The 19,093-nt window shown below is 40.0% G+C and overlaps 1 protein-coding gene across 2 annotated transcripts in view; it reads right to left on the bottom strand.

Moving 5' to 3' along the window:
* PIK3C2A (phosphatidylinositol-4-phosphate 3-kinase catalytic subunit type 2 alpha) overlaps nucleotides 1–19,093 on the bottom strand; it is a 96,473-nt gene that overhangs the window by 32,729 nt on the left and 44,651 nt on the right. For both annotated transcript variants that reach the window (XM_067540686.1, XM_067540687.1), the window contains exons 9-17: nucleotides 17,646–17,789; nucleotides 9,927–9,969; nucleotides 9,630–9,843; nucleotides 9,417–9,539; nucleotides 7,419–7,586; nucleotides 3,168–3,279; nucleotides 2,734–2,876; nucleotides 1,274–1,462; nucleotides 385–478 (exon numbers count right to left, since the gene is read on the bottom strand). In XM_067540686.1, the coding sequence (XP_067396787.1) occupies nucleotides 385–478; nucleotides 1,274–1,462; nucleotides 2,734–2,876; nucleotides 3,168–3,279; nucleotides 7,419–7,586; nucleotides 9,417–9,539; nucleotides 9,630–9,843; nucleotides 9,927–9,969; nucleotides 17,646–17,789 (1,230 nt within the window). The remainder of the gene's footprint in view (nucleotides 1–384; nucleotides 479–1,273; nucleotides 1,463–2,733; nucleotides 2,877–3,167; nucleotides 3,280–7,418; nucleotides 7,587–9,416; nucleotides 9,540–9,629; nucleotides 9,844–9,926; nucleotides 9,970–17,645; nucleotides 17,790–19,093) is intronic.

The raw sequence follows: 19,093 nt of genomic DNA, 5'->3' as shown, positions 1-19,093 counted from the left end.
ACCAGGTTTTGCAAATATGAACATTGAATTTTGTTATTTATATGCTATTTCCATCTTTATGCATTTATGTGTTTTGTTTCACTGTTTACATTCTATATAAAAACAATAAAAATAAAGTTTAAAAAAGTGACCATTAATATAGTACAAGTGTCGCATATATCTAGAAGTTGCCAGTATAATTCTATTTTTGTTCTACCTAACTTAGCATGTAAATTAAGTAATTTATTTAAGATCACTGATAGCACCTCTCTGTACTGTCTTCTAATAGCAACACTGATTTAAAAGGACCCAAATGTATATTTTGGATGCAAAAAACACCAAACCCAATTTTTTGTTCAAGAGTTCTGTGGAAAATGTACAAAAAGGGTAAGCAAAAAGTATCACCTGCACAAACTGGGGGAGGAAGTCTGTTAACTCATCATCACTTATTGCCTCAATCCAATTCACAGCTGTGGTTCGCACTTCCTGATCTGCAAACCTACAAGAGCATCACAAGTCCACGTTCACTGTTATTGTTTGAACTTCAGCAGAGATGCACATGAAACTCCACTCAATCTTAAGAGCTAGCATTATTTTTTATTGTGGTAGTGCTTGCAACCTCCCAGCAATATCAGGCCCTCCACGTAGAAGGCACTGTATAAACACACAGGTGCAAGGATACCTACCTCTCTAACAATTTATCATCTTAGCAGCTTACTTAGATAGCAAACCTATTCTCATGGTACAGGATAGATTTTGAGATCAGTCACCTAGTCTACTCTTGTAACATCACAGTAAGGTATCGATTTGAATGAGTTTATCAAAAGAAATCAAATCAGTTTTTTGAAAGGTAGACAAAAGATTAGGTTTTTTGGTATAAAAATGTAGGCCATATTTTACAAGGTAAGAAAATTCAGATAAGCCTCTTATGAATGATTGTTTAGAAGTCATCTTTGATTGGTAAGAACCCTTTTCTGTACACTTTTTAACTAGCAACCCATTCAGTAGCTGCCTCTAGCCATGCAAGCCAAAAAGAAAAACAATTTAAGTTAACAGACTATGGCTTGTAAACAGAAATACAGAATATGCAGTGGACATACTTTAAAATACATTTTGCAGCATCACACAAAACTTGTGTTAATTTAACAGCTGTGACTAATTTTACAGTGAATTACAAATGAGCGTATTAACTATTTGCAACAGTACAAAATATGGAAAAAATTAAACATCCAGTTTAAATGCACAATTATAAATGATGCATGATTTGCTTCTATAATTTATGGCATTTACTTACTTTGAATCCAGTAGTTCCAGTGCAGTCAAAGGAGATAGTGGAGCCCACTGCTGAAGCAGTGAATATATTTCAGGAAGACTTGCCCAGTCCCAGTGTGGGGCACTAGCTAATATTTTTGGAAGGCTGTTTGTCTGTCCATGGCAATAATGTCTCTTCTCCCACAAAAGCTCTTTATCTCCCTTTGATAGCCTGCAGACAGTCCAAACAACATTTTTAGTTCATAATGACTACTGTTACCCTGAAGAATCCCAAAAGCACATGCCAAAGTACATACATAAGTCACTTCACCTCCGAGAGCGAAAACAACCTAAAAGTTTGAAATAGGCAGGGTGGAAGGTACCGTTGAAATGGTAGATTGTTGCTCAAAGCAATCAGAACCCTATAGTTTTTCATCCGAAACTTGGAGCAGGGCAGAGTGCCCAATGCCATACTATATGTAGCCTTACTTCAGCACAGATGACACACGAAGACTACCACATACTATATCTGAATTTCTCCTGGTGATCTCCCAAGCACATATAGAAGCTTTGGGGAAAAAAACTTACTTAACAACTGGGCTGTATAACAGACCCCAAAAAATGGGTTCCTGTGTTTCCAGTTCAACTGAAATTCCTCAAAAATGAGAGCTGCACACCTGAACTGAGGCACACGAGCCTCACTTGTGTGAAAGGGGCATATATGGCTGTAGATTGTGCATCAGCCTTTAGTAAGACCCCACTTTTGTGGATCCCAGGAAAGAAGTCAATTCCTGTGGGGACAAGTTTTAGGTGATAAACAAGGAACACTGTCACATCTCTTTCCCAGCTAGAAAAAAAAGCAGTCAGGATATAGTCACATAGGAGGCTCCATTCACAACAGCATTTCAGCATTATTAATGGAGAATGTTTTGCTGCTTATGAACACAGTTAAGCTTATTTAGAATACAGAATCTTGGCCACTAATCCGGTTGTAAGAGAGGAACTGATGTTAAACAGACATGGCATTTATAAAATTAGCCATGTGCCACCCTTAGTAAAACACTATCTAGTCTCTTCCATTTTCTCCTTCCTTCTCCAGTTCTCATTCCAGCCTTGCAACATTTTCAATAACCACTGCCCTCATCTCCCAAGAGAGAATGCATTCACAGCACATGCCAGGTCATTAATTTGCCTCCACTGTCCCATTGCCTGAAGGAGCTCCAAGCAAGCATGTTGCAGAAAGAGAAGCCAAAAAGAGAAAAGTCTAACAACAAGAGAGATGCTAGGGTAGAAGCAGTGGAAAAAACAAGTAGGTGCTGTAAATTCAACACTGTTTTCTGGGGGCACACAGAATATTGAAGTCAGTCACAGGATTTCAGATACACTAAACTAATATTTCAGAGCAATAAAGGGAATTTAACTAAAGTTATGTACTTAAGTCCCTCTCTGAAGTGTTCCTTATATGTAGAAAGATAAAATATTGCTACAAATAGATGAACATACCCAAGGGTGCCATCTTTGTCAAGAATAGCAAGGAGACGCTCCTTTAAATTTTTTTCCAATTTTTCTATTGAATGTTGTACCAGACAGTTTGCAGCTTGAGGAATTTTGTATACAATATCAAAAGCCAGGGAAGGAAAGTCAACCTGAAAAATTAAAACAGAAGTCAGTCTTTAAAAAAGCTTTCAGAAATCTGAAAAAGGCTCCCTCCCCCCTTAGCTCTGAACTAGTGCATCAGTAGTCTACTATCACTGTTCTTACATTAGCATTTTGTTTGGTATCACCTACCATAGCCGGCACAATGAGAAGGTTCCTACCCCCATAAGCAAAATCAATCTATTTCTGCTGACAGACAAAATTCTTAACCACTTATGACATTCAAACAGTATGTACTCAAGTCAAAACACAACACTAAGCTAAGTCAGAAGAAATACTACCTGCAATACTATTTTTTCCATGAGATTTCCTCTTTTATGGGCAGCTGCTGATACAGGAGTCACATGTGATGAAGTCCAAAGGTGTAAGAGCTTAGTTCCACAAGTTAACAAACTAAGAACACAAAGAAAAAAATAATCACACGGTATTTCAGTAGCTATACCTTGTATCTATTCCTCAAAAAAATTAATAAGTTGTGATAAACAGTAAAAGCTGGGAAGCAGATCAAACACCCATTAGAAGATGAAGGTAGTTCACAAATTATAAAAGCATTAATCTGTTATATCTGTATAATTTAAATGGACTATTATTAAGGAGTTCACTGTAAAAGCAAAAATTTGTCACAAAATATAGATGTTTCAAATTGAGAGCAAGACAAGTATCAAGTGATAAGTTTCCTTTTTCAAGGAAGGTTCTTTTATTCCAAAGAGGTTCTATATTAAGCTTCTGGACTCAGAAGGAACTTGGAAAGTATGCCATTTGTTAGCAACTGTGTTATGATCACTACTACTAAGTGTCAATGCAGTTTCATTCTTCTGTATGTTCATCTGACTATCTTCCATATTTTTTAAAGTTCTCAAAATGCTCAAATCTGCAAGCTGCTCTTCTAAGATGGCAGAGGCAAAAGGAAAAAGTTTAATATTGAAATGGTGGACTTGGCTAAGCTGAACTTTTTCCCCCTTCTCAGATAGCTAAAATGAAGAACAGGTTGCTATGTAGAGCAAATAAAGCTTTTGAACAAAGTAAATGTACCACAGGCAACAATCCCGCACCAACAAAGGGGTAGGACTTGGTCTTTTCCATCTCTAGCTTCTATGGTTTTAATCAAACCTCATATTGGCTTAGCTGCAGATACAACATTTTGCTAATAATTCACATTACTACTTACTAACCAATTATAATAATCAGAATGAATCACTGCAATTATAGAATTCTAACAGTATGCTGGGCACTATACAGAACAGACAATTAATTCCTGCCTCAAGTAGTCTAAAAATCTTCCAGTCAATACAGTCTAATTTCATGAAAGATGTCAGCTGATGATCAAGCCTTCAAGTAAGTTTTTTTGGGGGAAGGTATAGGAGGGAAGGAGAAACAAGGCAGTGATTCCTTAGTCTTTATTAATCTGAAGCTTGTAATGCAAAAAAACCCATAAACAAACCACGCCACTAACTACATGGTCCCACTGAAGAAAGAACGAACAAAATTTTTAAGAATACTGTGTAATTTTTAAGAATTACACAGTATTCTTTCAGGCACTTGTTCATTCTCTGATGTAGTGGCAAAAATGGGAGAGCTGTATTCTTTCCAAATTCACACTTCATCATAAGTGCTTCCAATCTGGCTTTAGAGTCTCTCAGATACAGTAATGACCTTTGAATCAATGTTCTAGTTAGCAGCAATTTTTAGATTTCTTTGTTATTGATGTTATTTGAAAATGCAGCTGGAGTATTTGGCTTGTATCCCATAAGAACCCTGGCCTCCATTCAATTGTATTAGTCCACTGTCAGTCTCTGCTAGCATTTCTACATCTACTGTATGCACGTTATTCATCCAACTTTGGCTCAACATTCTTTTTGATCCTCATGCTTTAGGGAGTTGAAATAGTTCTCCCATGCGAATTAAGATATATCCACCTCTCTGCTCTTTGAACTGTTCATGTAGCCCAACAATTGTCAAAAAAAGTCAGTGTGTCAACAAAACAAATGGAGGTGTACACACTGAAATGCTCCTCCCGCTCATGTAACTCCCCTGCTACGCTGACATAATAAAACCACCTCAACGAGAAGTGTAAGGCTTATGTCAGTGTAGTTAGGGCAACACAGTGTCTGTGTAGACACTGCAATCCTTACATCAGCTGTTGGCTGTCATTCTAGTCAATGTCACAATAGCGGAGCCTATGAGGCAGCCAGGCTCCCAGCAGGGAGTTATCAGAGACCAAGCTCTCAGGTCCCCACACTGCCCCTTTTAGGTCCATGAAAGTGCTCCTGGTGAGGACACATACCATCGACCCAAGGAAGATGCGTGAACATCAGCCACCGCAGTAATTAATGCAGCGGCTGCAAGTTGACTTAACACGTCAACTTATCTTTGTAGTGTAAACATAGCATAAGATTCAGGGCAGCTGTGTCTCCTTGACAGCAAGGGGTCCTTCAGGTAGCATACAGCCACTGTAGTCATCACCCCGTCATGAACGGTGCAGTGGATGTGGTCAGAGCACTTGTGTGCTTCAGAGATCTGAGCTGCGGGAATGGTCTCAGAGTTTGCCTATACTGCAATAAAAAACCTGCAGCACCAAGTGTCACAACCCAAGTCAGCTGGTTTGGGCTATGGGGCTAAACATAGCCATGTAGCTCAAAGCCCAAATGTCTACACTGCAATTTTATAGTCCAAACCCTGCAAGCCTGAGTCACATAACTCAGGCCAGCCACAGGTATTTTATTGCAGTGCAGACATACACCACACTCAACCACCATAATGGTAAGTTGGAGCAGCCCTCAAGCTGCTTCAAGTTGAGCCTGGGAACTAGCCTGAGTTTCACTCTTCAGCTTTCTTGAGCAAGGTTTGGATCTGGGTTTCAATGATGCAGAGCTTTCTAACATTTACCACTTCATCGTCACGTTCCTTTAACTGCACTTATTTTTTAATAACCTTCGGCAGTCTTACAATGAATCTGTCACTGGCTTATTCTTATACCTTGTAAATATCTTAAATCCTATAATCCAGATTTTAGTAATTAAATCTGGTAAAGTATGTCTGATCCATCTTCTGATTCTTCTTTCAGTAGGCCTCGGAATATTCTCACTTGTGGAATCAAGGCATCTCTTGAGCTTCTTCAATCTCCTAGAGACCACTGTATTGGCCATTTACCCCTCCCTCACGGAGGATTCCAAGTGGAGTGGCCCCAACTGCCTTTTACTTCCTTCTCAACAACTGAAAGTTTAAAACTCAGTGTTCAAAATACTTAGTTTTTCTTTCCTCCTGCCCCTTTGTACCTATTTTTGTTTATAGTTAAGACAGTCGCTTTTCATTTAAAAAATGAAGGAAGAAAGGGTCTCTCTATGGTCTGGAGTAGCAAGGCCCCTGACGGCTGTCTCCAAAGCCCTTCTGATTGGGTGGCATGTCAGACCCAGTTGTCTAAATTTGATGCTGTTTAAGTCCAACATTGATTTTAGAGATCCACTCTAAATTGTTATTCATATTATAGCGAGAGAGGCCATGACTGAGATCAGGGTTACATTGCACTAGGTATAGCTCTATATCCATCTAAAACAGTATCCAGGTCCCTGATTTTATCACTAGGTCTCCAGAACTAAAGATGTCTCATTGAGAAAGCTACAGTCTTTGCTTAGTCTATCTCTGCAAAGAAGTGTTGGGCTAGGACAAAACTAACCCATGAAAGACATGTTAAGTCACAAGTGTTTCTTCACAGAGGTTGCTGCTCAGTGGTGTCTGCCTTATCTGCCTGGTGTGTCTGGCCTCTATGCTAAATGGGGTCTCACCATGTTACTGGCTCCACATAGTTGGACCAGTGCTTGTGTGCGCCCGCACCCTGTGAGAGCAATATGGGCAAGCAGCTCTACTCTGACCAAGTCTGTTCTATCCCCACATTGTTACCAGCTCATGTCTGCCCTTCATATCTGCTAGCCAAATGCCCCTAATGCTGCTTATTAAGTGCTATTTTCTCACTCATTGTGCTATGTACTCATTAACTGGAGAAAGGAGTATATTTTTTAATTCAGTAAACAATGTTAGACAGTAATACTTGGGGACGTTTACATACACATTATCTGCTATGTATCAGATCCTATGCCAGACGTCAGTGGACTGCCTCAAGGATGCTCTCCTATTGTGCTACAAACACACTGCTGCTACTGCTACCCCACCTTCGTCCTTATTTGGGAAAACTATCATGCAAATGTGTGTGAAATATGAACATTCCTGGATTACTACTATAATCCAAATAGCCTATCAACCCAATCCTACTAGTCAGCCAGCCTGTTAGGAGAATGCAGAACCATTTATATAGGAGCATCTTATAAGCAGAATTCTATTTACTGTTGATCCTATGAAGTTTTACTGTTGATCCTTCACATCTAATTAAGAGTAGCTTCCCATGCAGCACAGTCTACAAGTCTTACTTTTGTAATTCTATTAAAAAGAGTGGCAAAAAAGCAGCTTCTGCATTTAAGGGGATCTTAAGTTCCTTTATACACCCAAGTTCTTACCATAAACACACTTTGGATACTTACCGTCTAAAGTCAAATAGAGGTAAAGAGACTTGACCCAACATCTCTGGGCCCTTTCTCTGTTTGTTTGAATCAGGTGAACTTCCACTATTTTGATTTAGTATTCCAAACAGAGTAAGACACAAGACAGATTCCAATGGCAATTGTGAAATCTGGATAGGAAAAATTATTCTGTAAAATAAATTTATATTAAAGAAGAGTCAATTAATAAGGAAAGATAAAAGATTAGAATCTTTAAAGGAAATTACAATATATATTGATGCCTTTTGTTCTCAAAAGGAAGTGAATTGGTACGGACAGTTAATATGCAGATTTCATTTATTCACATGCTGCGTCACATCTCTAGTGTCAGTAACAATTTCTGAAGGGTGCACGGCAGCAGTCCTGCATCATATCTAAGCTACCTCTTAATATGTGCAAAATTACATATTCTTTCAAAGGAGCTGGACTGTCTAGTATAATTAATTTTTCCACTTTTTGCTCACTATCAGGACCTATAGATTTGGTTTAGTCATCTCTACTTTAAGTTTTAATATTAAGTCAAACGTCAACACAATAGGTTTTCCATCCAAATGAAGTAGTGTTTCATGTAAGCTACATGTACTGAAATGGCTCAAAGTAGAACCTTCAAATCTTGCTGAACATTAAATAAAATTAAGTGGACTGAGTAAAGTTCACACTATAATTTTTCCTGCCTTGAAGTATTCTTTGGTTTTACTCTAATGTCAGTTTCATATGTCAAAATGCTATTCTGTTAGTGACTGCCAGCCATCCTATTCAACCAACTGTAATGAAACCCTACACTTCCTACATTAAATGGTCTGGAATTCACCTAGTGAGACACCGCCTGTCTCCCAGTGATATACTGAGGGGGATCCAGCCTCAGCCTAACAGAGGGCAGCAGTAGCATTTTCTGTAGAGCCCTGGGGACTCTGAAATACTCTTCTGTCCTAGTGTAAAATAGTCAGGATTGGTTGATTACAGTGCCCATTTGTTTAACCTGGCCTTTGAAGAAATAGAAAATTAAGGTACACACAGGTGTGTAGGTCTGTAGGCATTTGAATTACAAACTGTTGTCTTGTAGAAGTGACAAGTTGAACTGTGTATTTAGCTTTGTAATTTTAAATGAATGGCAAGGTACTCAAAACTTATGTCTGGGCACGTTTTATTGTTTTAAGTGTGATTGTGGGGCGGGTCTGAAACACAAACAAACATTGTATGGGTGAGGGGAGACTAATCTTAACACCCAGGATTAGAACACTATCAATCCAAAATTTTCCTCTTGTATTTCTCCCCCAAATATCTAAATTAGCTCAAGAATGACAGCTAAACATTCTCCCACACAGAAGATTTAATAGTAAAAAGGATCTGATTTTCTTAAGTGAGCATTTAAAGAGTCTGCTTTCCTTTCAGTGAGAGTCCTCTCATCTAAGATTTTTAAAATTACTAGATATACAGTTGTGTATCACACATTGTAAATGAGTATTAAAACATACTGCTTGCATTTAAGTGAAGATTAGCTTATCACGGTAAAATGCTTGGAGACTTCAATGAGAAGACAAGCTGACAAACCCCTTGGTTGCATTAAGGCTTTGGAAAGTACAATATTGCAGAAAATTTTTCCCTATCTAGACATTTGGACCATGAATGAAGACTTTTCCCAGTTTGCCTCTTTATAGGGCGAATTGTGCCCACAAAAAGGGAGCAGTTTTTTAAAATCTGAATTTCCCAACAGTTTAGAATTGTGAACAATTAGCATATTAGCAGACAGCATTTATTTGTTCCCTCTACACCCATATTTTTTCAAAATTAGCAGGGTGAAGTGCTACTCTAACCCAGACAATATTAGCAAGTCAAACTTTCTGTGATCACATGTCTAAGTTTATTAAGGAGCTCAACAGAATTAGCAGCGTAAGTAGCTTTCTATCTAAATATAGTTAGAAAACATAACTGAAGACAGGAATATTTTAATGAAGGAGCTGAAGTAGTAAAATCACTTACAGTTCATCCCATTTAATCAGATAGAAGAAATTCTTATATGTGCCAACCTTCTTGGACTGAACAGGTTTAAACAAATCTTTTCCATTATGGGTCAGAGAGCAAATCAAGTAGTATTTTTCATAACTGGAAAGGAAGAATCAGTGTATTGAAACAGGAAGAACAAGACAAATAGGTAGTTTGTAAAAAGAGACATTAATTTAATAAATTACTCACTTTGACACCCAACCAGTAAGAATTCCATGAGCAGCAAATATTGTGAACTGCAGGTGCTCTGTAGCAGTCCATGCTTCTTTGGTGCTTCTATTATTTTTTATTGCAGAATTGCTGCTACTGCAGCATGAGTTTAAGTGGAGGTGAAGAAGGGCATACACTGCTGTAGTCAGCTGTTCTATGCTCACTTGTATAGGGTTTTCAGGCTGCAATGAACCTAGATAATACATCATTAATGTGTATTTTCCTAAAACAACCATCTGAAAACAATTCTTAAATACGATTAAATGCTTTACTTACCAAGTGAACTGTTGCTAGTGTCATCACCAGGCTTTAAGGACACCTGCACAATAAGTTATGGCAAATTTCAGAAAAACATTGAAGCAGCTTATATCCAAATAAACCCCAATTACCATTCTTCTTAGTGACAAGCTCTGTAGTTTAAACACACTATGATTACCTGAAACATAGAGACAGATTTAGGTTCACACTTTGGTCCATTCACATTCCGCTAGCACAAAAGGTCCACAGATACTCACTTATCGTAGCTTTTGAGGATTCATAGTGAATGGTCAACACTGGAGCACACTGCTCTGGCAAGCCACCACCAGTGTAACCGCCTCTAGAGGACCATTAAAAACCAGAATATATTACAGTAGTGCTGAGGTTGATTTCATTTACATTAGAGGATCGGGAAACAAAGGTGGCACACAGATGAGCTACACCTGAGGAACAGGACTGTACAGTTAATATACCACTGCTAGAAAAAAATTGAAATACAATAGTCACAATATTTATTTTATTTGATACGAGAACTTATTTCTCAAAACTATGCAATAAATATAGTGCAAAGCACAGAGCTTATACACCTAGGAGCACCAAACTTCTTCAAAAGATTGTTCTGTCAAAGGTACCTTTACCATACAGCTAGCCTCTTCATTTTATTTTTTGTTCAGTGAATAACTGAGGAGACCTACCTGAAGTCAGCGCCTTAATTTTTCCTTATCTGTTCAATTATTTCTTTTTAACAATTTCTGGTATAAAAAGCAACCTATAATATGATGCAATATCTGGATGTTTTATATCCATTACACTGCTGTCATGTCACTAAGGGGTACTGCTGTAGCATAAAGAATAGAAAACTTCTTACTGATAGTTTCCTTTCTGCTAACAGCACCTCACACAACTCTGGATCTCTGGCCTACTTTCCCCTCTCAGCAGCTCACAGAGGAGAATCAGTTTTGGTGCCCCATGGTCTGGCCACATCATCTCTGCTCCTGCTTTGCTGCCAGATGAGTTATTCCCAAGCTGTAAAACTTGCATGACAAGTATTCCAGAGATAATGAAATAACTGTACGTTAGACCAACAGAGACAGTCATATGGTAACAATTCCACTTAAATATCTGACTCTGAACTCACAAGCCATTCAGGCTGGGTAGGGCTGAGAGACACTGCTAGCAGAAAAGTTATTGATAAGAAATTTTCTGTTCTGCAGCCTTGTCTCCCCCACAATTCTGGGCATATGGGAAGTAGTAAGCAGTGAACAGATGTAGGGAGGATTATGAATCAAGTTTGGTAGGAAAGTACCACCCCTGGTATCCTAAGCACCGTCTTGTCCTTTTGAACACACGGTACGGCTCCTGTATAGGTAAGGCTGCAAGCTCCAACACACCTGGTAGATGTGACAGCTACTAAGAAACCAGTATTAATGGAAAAATAAAAGGCTGACACTGTAGTCGGAGGCTTGAAGGGATGGCTGCTCAGGGCTCTCAAATCTAGCAGTAGGTCCCATTTGGAGTACAGTGGCCTGACCACCAGTCTGGCTAATCAGACTGTGTGAAGGAATGGTGCTAACTGTGGATTGTCTGCCAGGGAGTCCAAGGTCGCTGTGAATAGCATGGTACTAAGAGTGAGCACCTGATGTGCAATGATATTGGGCTGAAGGACTGTCTAGGCCCACTTGGAGAAAATTCAGAATGGCTGGAATTCTTGGGTTTGCACTGTGATCTTGGCACTAGTTGTTGATTCTGGACCAGATAAAGGAGTTCACTTTAGTGTTGATACTCTCCTTGATTAAAACAAGGTCTTAACTATGGAGAAAAGATGTGTTTTCCACTCAAATTGCCAGGTTATTAGTTGAAGCTGTTTTGGGTCCAGATGAACATTGAGAGAGGATGTCTGGTCTCCGCTGAAGTTGCAGTGGGGGTTCCAGTGTCAGCTCTGAGAACAGAGGTCTCCTTGGCCAATGAATTCTCACTATTACCATCTCCTGTTCTTGTTTTATTTTTTGGACCACCTTCCCACATAGTGGAAAAGGTGGCAATGTGTAAAGTAGTCCCTGCAGCCAACTGTATAAGGCACCTTGTCCCCATGGATCTGGGTCTGCCTCCCTTGTGAAGTATTTTGGCCTCTTTGCATTCTTACCATCCACACATGGGTCAACTGAAGGGAGGGTGAACTACTACCTAAAACCTTCTGATTTAGGCACCACTCGGAGTGGTTGACCCTGCTGAGCCAGTCTGCCTTTTAGTTCAGGTCCCCTTTGATGTGGATTGGTCTGAGGGAAAAGAACTGTTCTGCCACCTCATTTTTACTACTTCTGCATGTAGTAGTAATTCCCTCTTGGCAATTTATATATGCAATAGTAGTTGTATTGTCTTATTGAATAAGGATGTGGTTTACCCCTTACGATAAGCTGGAACCTATGCACAGCTAGCTTGACTGCTCTCAGTTCTAAGAAGTTTATGCTGTGAGCCTTTTCCTCCAGCTCCAGAGGCCCGGGGCTATTTGGGTCTCCAAGTAAACTCCCCAGCCTTCCAGTGTGTCATCAGATGTGAGGACTTGAACTGGAAGCCAGGTGGGCATGCAGTCAGAGTCATTGCTGGGGGTGACCATCATTGTATGGAGTTGAACACCTGTGTTGGAAACTATTTGACCTTCACGCATTCCATGGAGTAGTCCCACAACCTTAGTGTGAAGGCTTGAAGACTGCTGATGTACAATTGTCCTGCATGGGGATCACGCCATCGGCACACCAGGAGTATTAGCAGATCGAGGCATAGTGCTATGGTAAGCCTCCTGCAGTGCTAGAACAAGAATAATTCCTGCATGGACCCAGAGAACCTTTCTTGGCACTGATTATGAAACTGTGTGCCTTGAGGAGACTCCATCTGAGACATGCACCACTGTGCACTGCTGACTGTGACGGAGCTCTGATCAGGACATCATCCAGGAAGGGGTGAGTTCCCTGTGACCTGAGTCCAGCTACTGTCACCAATATCTTTGTAAATACCCTGAGGGCCAAAGACAGGCTGAATGGGAGTGTTCAGTACTAATGTTTCCTGCCAGAGGCCAAACTCAGAAGTTTGAGGTAGCACAGTGTGATGGGTATATGGCGATATGCTTCTGCTAGATCTAATCTAAAAATCAAGAAGCCCACCCAGAACAGGGATAACACTGTAGAGGCCAGGATCTCCATTTGAAATTTCATTTCCTTCATCTACTTGCTGAGCTTTTGAGGATGAGAATGGCTCTGATATTTCCCCATGTGCTTCTGTACAAAGATGATGAAGTAAAACCCAGCAAACCTTTCTTCTGAGGGAACACACTATCACTCCCATATCCAGAAGATGAGATGTTTGTTTTAGATCAGATTGTGTTTTACAGGATCAGTGGAGCTGGGTGACTGGATGAAGAACATTTGATGTGAGCCTGCAGCTCGAGGGAGTGTCCCTGGCTCACTATTACCCTGACCCATTCATCTGTGATTGATGAAAACTAGTCATCTAGGAAATGGGAAATCCTGCCTCCTACTTTCAGCTCTGGGCACAGGCCTGTGTGATCTTTGTCAAAGTGGATTTTGGCAGGGCTGAGGTTTCTCTGGATCACTGATATTCAGACTGAGGCTGATGAGCTGCAAGTGGCTCTTTAATGCATCTCCTGTGGCTCTTTGCAACACCTATTAAAACACAATTAACCAATCAGGATGTTTTTACTATGTTATTAACCAATTGTATGACCACACTATGGGTATTGTTGATCCTTAATCTGGCTCCTGAACCACTGAGGTCTCAGTATCACTGCCCTGGACCTTGATCCCACTATTTTCTCATGGCAGAATTTGTTGTCTGTTTGCTGATACTTCTGTGAGGACAAGGAACGAAAGGAGTGCCCCTCTCGGACGATGGCCCATATTCTCTCCTGAGAGCCCTTAGTGGGGATGGGAGTGACTGTTTGGATTTTGCCCCATTGTCAGCCATCACCTTTATCCACCTTTTCTCCAAAAAGGATAGAGCCTGTAAACTTGGCTGAGCACAGGACCTGCTTAGGGGGTATCCACCTTCCAGGACTGGAGCCATGGCTTGAGCTGAGAACCTCACTGCATCCACTGAGGCATCGGCTACAAATGCTGTTGCTAGGGAATTTATTTTAAAAAAAAAAAGTGGAGCCAAACTCAGGCTAATCTCTGTTCTGATCTAGCCAAGAAAGAGATGCTCTTGCAAAGCAGGTGGCAGCCAAGGATGCTGAGAGTGGAAGGGGCAGATAAGCCTTCAAAGCCCTTTATAAGAATGACCTCCATCTTTCTATCCAGAGGGTCTTCAGGGTAGAAACCGGCCTTCTCAGGGAAGAATCATAATGCTGTCAAGGGACACTATAGCGGTGTCACCCACTGGTATCTCATCAATAGAGCCCATTGATTCTTGAATGTTATAGAGCCTGAAGTTGCTTTTGTTAACATGCTAGCCCTTAGCAGGCTTGTTCCTTTTATCCCTAATCACATGCTCGAAAGAGGAGTGAAGGAGTATTGCAGCCTCAGGGACAGATTTTGAGGGGAGAAATTTACTCTGAGGCTTACTCACAGGAGCCTGCTCAGGTTCCAGAGCCAGACAGCTCACCTTGCTCAGTAGAGGAGTGGGAGGAGGAGAAGGAAAGGGAGACAGAAGACTTGTAAGTGCATGGATTTTTGTGGTTCTCTTTTAGATTTTTTTTTTTTTTTTTAAAAACCTTTATAGGATGCTTTGGAACTGGCGCTCTACTGCAACTTTGGTAAGATCTTTTGCAGCTTGTCTTCCTTAGGACCTGGTGCCCTCTCGAGAGGCCTGATTCAGAATCCTGTCCTGCTGGGTCCCATTCCCCCAGGAGATGGGAAACACATCAGAGACCTCCTGGTTGGCTTAGGAGTGAGGGGGACTGATTAGAAGCCCTCCTTCTTTCCCCAGGGCTCTGACGGCCCACTTTAAGGCGGTGGGGGGAGGGCTGACTTCTGGCCCCACAAGCCTCCCCACTTTTGTTCTGCAGGTCTCCACTGGTACTTACACCTGAGTCGAGTGGTCAGGGTCCTCCTCACTTTCAGAGCCTCTCCCTGCTCTGTACTAGGGTTCCTGGTCCTCTCCCCCCACCCATTAGAGTTGCAGCTGCCTCAGCAGGTAGGCGACCGCACCTGCCTGTGACTCATAGCCCCAGGACCTTACAGAGTTAGGGACAGAGGCTGGATGCAGGCTAGGCACAACTTGCCATCTTCTGAGCCAGGAGAAGGCTGCCTCACCTATACAGCACTTCTTGGATTTAAGCCAGTGCTTTACTGGCTGCTCTGCCATGCCTGTAAGGGGCACAGGAGCTGGCATGGAGATGCTGCAGCAAAGGCTGAGGGAGGGTTAAACCCCTGATGGCTTAACCAAGCCAGGGAGAAGGAGGAATGCTGACGGAGAACATTGTTCCCCACTGCCCAAAAAACTAAGCAGAAAAGTTACAATTGGAGAAAGGGTGGGAGCAAAATAATCCACCACCAACTGTTGCTGCAGATCACGTGGCACCAAAACACTGATTCACCTCCATGACCTGCCTGTGGAGACAGGAAAGCAGACCAAGCAGCCTCCAGAATGGTGGAAGATGCCAGGCTGCAGAAACGGGGAATAAAATTCACAAGAATGTTACATGAATAGACAAAATGAATGAGGGCTTGCTGGTCAAATTCCAACCCTAATAACTTAACTCTGACCATGCAAGTTCTCCCGTAGTTTTAGTTCAGGATAGACTTTCTTCTAACTTCTTGTCCAAAATCATCAGGTAGAGAGACTATAAATGGATTAAACAACTGACAATCCATCCCAGAGGCAGCTAACTTTAAGACATGGATGAAGTGGATTTTACACACTTCATAGGAGTGTTGGGAGGTTGTGTCATATACTTGTTTATTGCTGACATGCTCAATTAATGCACTAAGTTTTTTAGTCAGATAATGTCAATATAGATAATGTCAATATAGTGGGTTACAGCCCATGAAAGCTTATGCCTGCAGAAATTAAATTTGTTAGTCTTTGAAGTGCTACAGGACTCTTGTTTTTGCTGTATACAGACTAACACGGCTACCCCTCTGGAACTTTTCACCATAGTTACCAAAGATCTTCAAGCTTGGAAAAAATTAGTTTCCACAAAAGAGATCATTACATTTTTACTCATGGCCACGTCTCCACATTATTTATAAATCACTGCAAGAACCAAGAATGACATGTGCTGTATACATGCCAAGCATTACTAAAACATGACTAAAAATATATGAACATTCGAAGATCTATTGTTACCCCTTTACTCTTGTGGCAACTGCTAATGATCACAAACCAATTCTTCAAACATTGTACGTAGAGTCTGGATACAGACTATTAGAGAATTCTAATTAAATGCAGTTTTTAACTTCGCCAAAACAATTTCACTTAGCCTTCAAACTATAATCTAAGTAAATAGATAAACAAATGGAAGATTTTTTTTTAAATTAAAACAGATTACAAAAGTGTACTGGGTCATTTTTTATTATGGAATCATTATTCCATCTTCTATATATGAGGATTTTTATATTGTAAGCACTAGATTCATTTTCAAAGTTTTCTTTGATCCAAAGCCTAAAATAAATTTTGGAAATTGGTCCAGTAAGCTTTGGAAAAACACTTTAGAGTTTTTTCTTCTAACGTTCCATAGGGCACAGACATTTTTATGCAGATTTTCTGCACTTCCATGCCAATTTTTACTTTTCAGAAGCAGTCTGAAGGGGACTGTCAGATTCCCTGTTTAAGCTCTTCTAGAACCTGAGAAATTTACATTTGGGAACTGGTTGGGGAAATCTAAGAATAGAGCTCATAATCAATTTCATTTTCCCACCAGTCTGCCCTGAAGCTGGTTATCACACTCTGGAGTCACTGCAGACATCTTTACAAATACTACCACCATCACAAAGATGAACCCAGGAACCCTAGCACCGGGGAACAGCAGAAGGCACAGTTCTGCAAAAGTCTGGCTTTTACATTTTTGGCAGAGTTTTATTCCTTTGTACACAAAATGTTTTCCTGCTAATGAAGATCTCCCTTCTGGTATAGCTAAGTCAGACCTCAAAAAGTAAACCAATTTCACTAAAACAAACTGCTCAGTTAAAGCAAGTTTTGTAGGAGAATCTGCATCAATTGGGAGCATCTTTGATCCTGGACTCAAGAGTGCAAACTTCCCTGCAATAGTCACTTAAGATGGAGTTTTGAGTTGCAATAGGTAGTTTACACACTAGACAAGAACAGTGATCATAGGTTCATAGGAAAGGAAGACAAGTTCCTATCCCAGTAGTTCTCTGCAGAAGGACATGACTTATCAAAGCTTCATTTGGATTTAGTTCATTGCCATGCAAAAAGTCCATACAGCACAGTCTCGAGTGTACAGTATGCACGCAATATGTGAAAATACCAAAGCTCACAGTTATTTAAAAAGACTTTTAAAAGCCAAGACCACTTAAATAGGAAAGGGTGCCAAGAGTTCTTCATTCAAATATTGAACAGAGACTGAAAAGGGAATTTTTTAAATCAAGTCTTCCACATTTATTAGAGGTGTCCCTTTAAAAAAATCATTTCAGAAGCTGTGATAACTGAAACCTCCAACATTTCTAAGTATGGTTGTATTTAAAAAAAAAAAAATTTTTTTAAATCAGTTTTCATTAAAGAATTATTTTATTAGAATGCCATTTACATGATAAACATGCTTACCTCAGTACTTTTAACCCTGGGAAGATTAACAGCCCTCCGTAGCTTCTTTACAGATTCTGTTATTGCTTGAGTTTCTACTCCATCCAGTGTATAACAGATTTTTCTTACAGCCTTGATTACATGTTCTACTGCTTTATGTTGGTTCTAGTGAGAAAAGTATGCCGACAAAGAAAGAATTTTGATTATATGTTTGCAGAAATTAAGATTGCTGCAGTCCAAAAAAAAAAAATCAAGCTAAATTTATTTTAGATGGGAAGTCAAAGAAAATAAGCCTGATTTTGGACATTATCTATGAATGCAGCCTCTCAGTTGCACTAAAAAGTTCTTAATTTTTTAAAATCAAAATAATATTTGTGAAGTCACATGATTTATGACATCAACTTTTAAAGTACCATAAATCAAGAATTTTTCCTTGAACTGAACTGCTTATGGCTCAGTTACCAAGGTATGAATCATAGGCCTGGTATGGGTCCTAGTACATATCCTCCCAGAAAGTGCTTGCAAGATTTCCAGCCATATCTTCCTACCACACCACCTAGTTCTATATTCACATCTATATTTCATGGTAGTGAGACAATTAGGGCCAAATTCCCAGCTAGTATAAAATCATTAGCTCCAATGGAGTGTGATTCATTCGGTGTGAAGAGGAATAGTATGAATAAATGATGCTGTTGTTCAAATGCAGACTTAATACTCATTTAATGTGTGGCCCCATGCTTCAGACTATACACCATCTAGCCTCTCTTCTTAATGAGGTAACGGTCTGCAGAAAATCTACCTTACTCATTACACACCAAATTTCTGCCATGAGGCTTAAGTGCTCCAGACCCCAGCCTTTTACAACCTTACTTCATCCACTATTTGGCAGTGATTGAGACAGGAGTTCTTTGGGCATGAGCCGATGAGAATAGTGACTATGTAAGTGAAGATCGTTGATACACACAGACACAATTAAGGTACTGCAGACAATGTTAACGCTGGCATTTCCCAACTTCGGAGTTTTTCCATTTGCAACCTTAATAGTCTTGATATAGCTTTCTATATGGCACAGACGATTAGACTTTGACAGGACACTTCTTGCATTGCCTCAGAACAATTATGTTTTTCAGACTTGAGTCTGAGCTATATTAAACCACAAAGGATTTTTACAATCAACAGAACATGGGAGGACTTAATCTATTTTGAGGTAAAAGACTCCAATTAACAGTTATCAAAGATTAAAGGAAAATGCATAATGGTAATCCATAAGTGAACACTTTCAGACAGAATAGTATGTTTTAGCATTTAATAGCGCTCAGTTTAGTTTATTTGGGGTACATCTTATTTCCAGAAGGTGGGTAGAAGAAAGGTAAAGAAATATGAAAAGTGCTATGACGATGAGGAACTAAGAGCTAGGTACATAAGGGATAAACCTCAATATTGGTGTACATAATTAATTATAATTGTAG

Source organism: Emydura macquarii, unplaced genomic scaffold, assembly GCF_026122565.2.
Source record: "Emydura macquarii macquarii isolate MOO-44397 ecotype Brisbane River unplaced genomic scaffold, CSIRO-AGI_Emac_v2 contig_587, whole genome shotgun sequence".
NCBI classification, from domain to species: Eukaryota; Metazoa; Chordata; order Testudines; family Chelidae; genus Emydura; species Emydura macquarii.
Note: the sequence above shows the minus strand (reverse complement) of the source record. Positions and strands in the feature narration are given on the sequence as shown.